This window comes from Nicotiana attenuata, chromosome 6 (assembly GCF_001879085.1).
Source record: "Nicotiana attenuata strain UT chromosome 6, NIATTr2, whole genome shotgun sequence".
Taxonomy (NCBI): domain Eukaryota; kingdom Viridiplantae; phylum Streptophyta; class Magnoliopsida; order Solanales; family Solanaceae; genus Nicotiana; species Nicotiana attenuata.
This window is the reverse complement of record NC_031994.1, coordinates 77,360,278-77,367,806: the sequence shown is the minus strand read 5'-3', so window position 1 is coordinate 77,367,806 and position 7,529 is coordinate 77,360,278. Positions and strand designations below refer to the sequence as shown.

Here is a 7,529-nt window from a genome sequence, read left to right as displayed (position 1 = left end):
GGATAGTAGCTTTTTCTTCCTATAAGAGGGACTTTTCCACATAACTTTTGGCTCAAATATGTGATAGGCTGAATATGTAATGCAAAAGTATGATGATTCATAACATGACCTACCTTTGATATTCTATTGGTATCCACATATCCTAGACAGAACTTTTCGAGCCTGACACCTTGACATGAATCATATCTCACGCTCTTTCAAGAATCTGTGTACTGTAGGTCTTCTGTGTTTTAAATTTTTATTCCCAGGAGATGTGTTAACAATTTAACTTGTGGCAGCTGCTTGAAGACTCTTTAGAAGAACGGTTAGAAAAGACAGGAGGTATGGTTCCAGATTCAGAAAAGTTTGATGGAGATCCCAAGGAAGGAGAAGTGGACGAAAACAAGGTATTGAGTTCCTGTCAGTTCATTTCCCACTTAAATTAATTGATAAGTATTTCCCACTTAAATTATTGTTTATCTTCTATTTCATATTTAATTTGGTGCACATCCTTCCACATTTTTTTTCTTCTGAAAAGATGACATCCTTCGTCATTTACTGTTTATATCTGCTTTCTTTTCAGAAGAAGTCAGTTGAAGGTGGAAAACAAGGTGCATCTCTTAAAAAGCAAAAGAAGGACAAAGTTGGGGTTGCAACAGGAAAATCTTCTCGTACAGAGGGCAGCACAGTGACAACTGCACCACGTGTCAAATCGGAACTTGCTTTACCTGCTATGTATTCCTCAGAATGTCCTCTTATTTTACTTGCCAAAAGAGAAAAAGAGAATGCCCTATTATTTTTTCTCTCACTACTACATTCCCCTTCCCACACTTGGAAAAGACACTCTTTTGGAGGTCGTAATTTTATTTCAAATACTGTTATGATCTGTTAGGGAAACATGCCAGTAAGAATTCATATAGTTGACTCCAACTTGTTATAACTGAGGCGTAGTTGTTGTTATTGTTGATCCGTTAGGGAAACATTTATACTGCTAAGGAGTTGTATCAAAAAGGAATATTGCGTAGGATGAGGAAAATAGGATTGACCAGCAATCGGCTGCAGTATGTCATGCTCATAGTATATTTCCGTATGTTCATTCACATTCTCTTCCAATATATAGCGGTCTTTAAGCATGAAAAATATGGATGCAAGAGAACAGATAAATAAAGTGTTTTCTTGTATGCTTGTACCAACCATATTATTTGTCATATCTTTGGAAAGGGGAGCATGTTTTCATGAAATGAAATTATATTTTACGTATGTTATCATTTTCAAAAAAATGAAACTATATATTAGATGGTCTTTTGCTCTTGATTCTTTCTCTTTGTTTTCTTTTCCCAAAAATGCTACTTTAGTTAAAGCTTTCTCTGAGACTTTTCCTTGATTTGAAGTTGGTAAATCTTTGAAAGTATTGATCTAAAACATATGTTGCTTCCTATTTCTAGGATCTTGGATCATTCTTATAACTGAGAAAATATTTGTCACAGTCCTGCAGAGGTAGAACATTCTATTCTGGAAGACTTGAGGAACCGTGTGCAGTTGAGTAATGTAGCATTGCCCTCTGTTAGCTTCTATACATTTGTTAATACACATAATGGGTAAGTTTCAGGATCTTGAATCTTGCAGGTGTGGAATTTCTTTCCAGTTATCCTGTTCTTAGTTGAGTTTACCTGTAAATCTTTGTAGACTAAACTGTGCATCAATATCACACGACGGATCACTGGTGGCTGGTGGATTCTCAGACTCGTCTTTGAAGGTGTTTGTAGCTTCTGAATAACGTTGATATTTTGTTATCACAAACTAATGTATCTGTTGATCCTTGACCACCTTCTAATCTAAGTCCCACATTTTACAGGTTTGGGACATGGCAAAGCTTGGGCAACAAACTGGTCCATGTAAGTCCAACATGATAGTCCTTCCCAATGCTATTGCTATTTTCATGTTTCAAGATGTATATTAGTCAATAGAGGTGGTATGGGTGCTTTTTAATACCTCGGTAAGTGGTACAACTGGCAAACCAGACAGCAATTTTTCTTGTCCTTTTTTTTTGATTTCTTTGATAAGTAGATAAAATATTATTTCACTGTAAAACTGCAGTAGGGTTGTGAAGTTAGTTACATCACAAAGACTCTTGGTGGGAGGGATAGGGGACACTAAAGCTTAACTACCTCTAAGCTACTGGATTTGATAGCTCTTATTCACCTTGCAGAAGGGATATAGTTCCCTACAAAATCCTGTGAAATCAGCTGATACACTGTTCTTTATGTCACATCAGCAGTTCTTAAACTGATCTCCACTAGATAAGAAATTACGCTCTCCAGCCCATAGGGCTTTGGTCTAAGTGGTAAGAGTGTTGCGCGTCATGTGTCTGTTAGGTGCACGTCATGAGTTCGAACCTTAGCAGACAAAAGCCTGGTATTTAAGTCGAGAGGGGGAGAGGGATGGACCCATTATCTACCGAGTTTCGAACAGGTTCTCAGCTAGCCCTCAAGGATTTCTCGGTTAGCAGAAAAGGAAAAAGAAAAGAAACTACTATCTTCATGCTAATTGTTTTTTGAGGGCGAATCTAAGCCACTTTAAAGGCTGCTAACTTTGAATAATTCATCCATCAAAACTAGAATCTACATATTCAGAGACTATATGAAAGGCTACTGTTTGTGATTGAGGGAGTAGTCGTCGTTGTTCTTGCCATCAAAACCATATGAAAGATTACACGTTGCTGTTCTTTCATTTCAAAGCTATGAAAATATATAAAAGTCTCAATCAAGGATCGGTTTGTTTGACTCTCTAGTAGCAAAATAGGACAACTACTTTCGGGACAAGGCAGTATTGTTCTAGGTGCCTTTGCGGCCCAACTTTTTCAAGAACAATGAAAAAGACTTGGTCACGAACTACCCATTGACCTTTGTTCTCCACTTTGTCCCCTGCTTCCATGCGTAATGTCTAGCAACCTTCTGAACGGGATTAATGTTAGAGATCACATGCTCAACCCCCAAATATTAATTGAACAACCTTCTGGTCTAGTAGACGTCCCACTCTTTCTTGCTGGTTCTATAACCAAAGACAGTCTTACACTCTTACTTCATCCTTAGACAAGCGCACACATACCTGTTTGCAGCTCTTACCTGCTTTGCCATGAGCATTATCATGTATAGTCATGGTAATGTAGGGTGCAACTCATTTTACACGTGCAAGTGCATGTATTAACTTGTGACACCCAAGTCTTGACCATGCTAACGCCATTACTTGGTGATGATTAAGATTTCTTTTTGAGCTGAAAATGTACTCATGCATAATTGTTGATTACGTAAAAGTAGTATTTAGATGCCAGGAAGGGATTCTTTTGTGGAGCTCTAGTTATGCTAGCTATCACTAGTGGGATTTTACTGGGTATGTTGTTGTTGTAGTTATGCTAGCTATAATCGAAACTTGGAAGCGTGTGTGTTATTCTCAACTCTATGATGTCCTAAATTAAAATAAGTAACCTTGTCTCATAGAAGAGTGTAAACTTGTACGCATTTAAGATCTTACAAAAGAAGTCATTGTTAATGTGCCCCACCCCCCCACCCCCCACCCCCAAAACCAACACACACACACACACACACACAATGAAAAAGGAATAGTTGATGAACAGTACTAGAACCAGCTTTTTTGCAGGGGGAAACTGATTCACCTTCTAGTGAGCATGTGCTTGGCTCAAGTGGTGGAAGAAGATGTTATACATTATTTCAGGGCCATTCCGGGCCTGTTTATTCTGCGTCCTTTAGTCCGTACGGGGATTTTCTTCTATCTTCTTCATCAGATTCAACAAGTATGATATCATATAACTCTTCTTGCTATTAGCTCTGTCATTTTTTATTCATTTAGATTCTGATAGTTACTGCAGTTTTGGTGTGCACACTCTAACATGAGCTCGTATGCCACCCTTTTGCTAAATATTTCTATGCAGTTCGCTTATGGAGCACAAGGTTAAATGCTAATCTTGTTTGCTACAAAGGCCACAATTACCCAGTATGGGATGTTCAGGTTGGTGGCTAGTTTGTCATTATGATGATTCCTTTTTTGACTGTAAATGTGGTAGTAATATATTTGCAATCACTTTGAGTAACTCACCTAAAAGACAATATTCTTCTGGGCATGTCTTATTCCACTTTGTTTTATTGGTCGTCAAATGAAATACAACCCAAGTTTAATGGATTTTCTATGTATTATTGAAGCCATGTTCAAATGTCAAAAAATTATAAGTTTTCCCATGGAGATAAATGACAGGGAACCCATGTTCTAATGTCAAAAAGAAGTTTCATAGTGTTATAGCTACCGCTTATTGCAGCTTGAGCTAGCTAGATTACCATATTTCTATAGTTGACATATTTTAGTTGTCTCCTCTCTTGAGCAGTTGGTGCTTGCTCATGGTGAGTATAGATAAGAGTCCTCAAGATGGGCAAATAAATGTTATGGTTTTCACTTCACATTTTGTGTGCAGTTTAGTCCAGTTGGTCATTATTTTGCCAGTTGTTCACATGACCGCACTGCAAGAATCTGGTCTATGGACAGAATACAGCCTCTGAGAATAATGGCCGGACACCTCTCAGATGTGGATGTGAGTACCTATTTTGTGCCCCATTCACTGGTGGACTATTTTCTGATCTGATCTATGTAGGCATCTATATCACTCCATGTGGCTGGTATTATACATCTTAAGTTACTTGACCCACTTTCGTATTTGTCCCCCCTAGTTACTTGGCTACTTCTATAAAATGGCAAGCTTTACATGTCATATCCAAATTAGTACTCCCTCACGTCCCAATTTATATGATATCTTTCCGTTTTGGGATGCCCCAAAATGTTCGACATCATACCAATGCTAATATTGCTTTATATAGCTTTTACAAATTACAAGAATCCAAGTTTGTTTAACTATTCTTATTTTAAAACATTTTTTATGATGTTTTCTAATGGGACAGAGGTAGTATAATATTTCTTTTCGCGTTGATTTGGTATATTCTCAACAATAATTGACACTTCATCATGTGAACTGTTATTTCTAATGTATCTCTAACTCCAATATGATAATCCTTCGATCTTTGTTTTTAGAATCTCTTCAAATGGAACGGGGAGAGTAACTTTTACCTTGGTATCAAGTAGCTTGCTAACTGGAACATTTATAAACAAGAGCAACTTTTTTTTTTTTAACTTGGATAACATTTGGGGAAGTGTTTACCTAGTTTGTACCATGTATGCGAAAGGAAATTTATCTTGTGGGATGAATTTTAGCAGGAATGGTTGAGTTCTATGAAGTAGCATTGGAGGTGCATGATAGACATTCATATTGTAATTTTTTTATTTGAAATAAATGACAATTATTTAATGTACTTAATTAATTCCAAACAAGTCATCATGCTTTACTAAATCGCTCTTGAGTGTTATGCTTAAGAAAAAGAGTGATTTACTCTTTTTCCTTCTCCGTTGGTGGCGACCACCACTATTATTCTAGAAAAGGAATGAAGGTTGAATATTTTACTGGAGAGATTGGGCACTAATGAAATGCTCTTACTATAACCATAACAGAATATTCTGAATTTGGATTAAAAACTATATTTCATTAGCATAATGAATTTACAATTGATCATTAAAATGGTCTAAGAAGGTATAGTAAAATACCGTTAGGATAGAACTGTTCAGTTGCTCTGCGATGTTGCCTGGAAGCATTTTCAATTGGTAATTTCCTTTCAATGAACATAAAACTAAGAACATGTTGAATTCACCATGTAGTGTGTGCAATGGCATGCAAACTGCAATTACATTGCAACTGGATCAAGTGACAAAACTGTACGCTTGTGGGACGTCCAAAGTGGCGACTGTGTCAGGATTTTCATTGGTCATAGGAGTATGATCCTATCATTGGCAATGTCTCCTGATGGTCGATATATGGCATCAGGTGATGAAGATGGAACAGTCATGATGTGGGATCTCTCAAGTGGACGTTGTATTACTCCTTTGGTTGGACACTCCTCCTGTGTATGGTCACTTGCTTTTAGGTAGGGAAGGACTTTCAGTTATAGAACTAAACCTTTTCTCCGTGTACTTTCAGAGGTGCACTCAAGTATGAAGTTCATGAAAGATGGTTGATATTTCAAGCTTATTTGTCCTATTTCAGTGGTGAAGGTTCACTTCTTGCATCTGGCTCTGCTGATTGCACTGTGAAATTATGGGATGTAACCACAAGCACAAAAGCGCCACTGAAAGAAGAGAAGTAAGTTCGACTTAAGCAAACATATACTCTGGCATTTACTTTCTTTTAGATTGCTAATACCAAGTGCTCTCTCTCAAACAGCAAACCTGGAATCAACAATAGGCTTCGATCATTGAAGACCCTGCCTACAAAAGCTACTCCAGTCTATGCTCTGCGCGTAAGAGTTATCATGATTCTTTCTTTCTATGGTTTTATTATGGGATCCTCTAAAAGTTGCATGTTATACTCTGTGAGCAGTTTTCTCGAAGAAATCTTCTATTTGCTGCTGGAGCTTTCTCGAAGGGTGCATGAATCCCTTGCTTTAAAGTTTCTTGATGTGATATCACATCATGGTGGCCTTGCAAATTTGGTATGTCATCTCAATGGCAAGCCATCCTTCTCACACCTCAGTTCTAATAAACTTCTGTTAGAGGAGCAACTCATATTGGTGATCCTGTATCTCACTTACAATCTTGCGTCGCTTAGTGTATTTTAAGCATGCGGTGGGGAGTTAAAAAATCTTCTGTTTTCTATGGTGGATAAACATTAGATATGTAAATGCAAGACATCTTTTATTTGTTGTGGTGGATAAACGTAAGTAAACTCTAATCTAGTATATTGTTCTTAAAATACTAATGGTCCTTTTCTATTGTAATTTCAGAGATGGAATCATGGCTAGTCAGGTCGTGCAATTGCCGATAATCATAGTTACTATCTGCTAGAGCTCTCTTTGTGGTGTGACTGCTCAAGCATTTGTAGTCTAGTGTATGTTCACCATGGTAGTTTACAGACCCTTCCTAGTTTCTACTTTTGTGGATTATATGTAATTTTTTGCTGAACTAGAAAGTGTTTAGCACATTATAGCTTGTGAACACTTGCTTCGAAATTTTCTGTATTTAGGGGTTTTAATGAATTTTATTGATTGCTTCTACTATTTGAATGAAGCAACTACAACTGCTAGGTTTCAGAGACTTGATCTTTTTCAGTTTAAGAGCACATTTCTCTCTACACGGGTCAAGGAATATTGAATTTAATTTGCAAAAATAGTACTAGTTTGTTAATTATAACAAGCGCTTACAAACATAGCCACCATAAGAAGCTGGCTTTGTATCTTTTGGAAAACCAAAAATAAAACAGAAAATGAAGGGAGATTAGACCAAAACATTCATAAAAGATCAAATACATACACAGCCCCTTATAACTAGTTGGCATTATTTTCATTTTGACACTTTTAGGCTCTTACCCATTTTCCTTGGCGACTGTGTCATGTATTAACATTTGACAGAAAATAGATATAAAGGAGTTGATTAACAGGAAC

The 7,529-nt window shown here is 37.0% G+C and overlaps 1 protein-coding gene across 3 annotated transcripts in view; it reads left to right on the top strand.

Annotated features, from left to right (window-relative positions):
- Positions 1 to 7,219, top strand: part of LOC109227272 (transcription initiation factor TFIID subunit 5) — a 13,493-nt gene extending 6,274 nt beyond the window's left edge. The window contains exons 8-20 of one of the 3 annotated variants that reach the window (XM_019392372.1): positions 279 to 386; positions 566 to 714; positions 1,467 to 1,577; positions 1,666 to 1,735; positions 1,835 to 1,874; positions 3,626 to 3,790; positions 3,929 to 4,005; positions 4,463 to 4,579; positions 5,752 to 6,017; positions 6,137 to 6,232; positions 6,314 to 6,389; positions 6,470 to 6,581; positions 6,873 to 7,219. In XM_019392372.1, the coding sequence (XP_019247917.1) occupies positions 279 to 386; positions 566 to 714; positions 1,467 to 1,577; positions 1,666 to 1,735; positions 1,835 to 1,874; positions 3,626 to 3,790; positions 3,929 to 4,005; positions 4,463 to 4,579; positions 5,752 to 6,017; positions 6,137 to 6,232; positions 6,314 to 6,389; positions 6,470 to 6,523 (1,329 nt within the window). In that variant the 3' untranslated portion in view covers positions 6,524 to 6,581; positions 6,873 to 7,219. Of the gene's footprint in view, positions 1 to 278; positions 387 to 562; positions 715 to 1,466; positions 1,578 to 1,665; positions 1,736 to 1,834; positions 1,875 to 3,625; positions 3,791 to 3,928; positions 4,006 to 4,462; positions 4,580 to 5,751; positions 6,018 to 6,070; positions 6,233 to 6,313; positions 6,390 to 6,469; positions 6,582 to 6,872 lie in introns of those variants that run through there. The other 2 variants (XM_019392371.1, XM_019392373.1) reach the window with 2 other exon arrangements.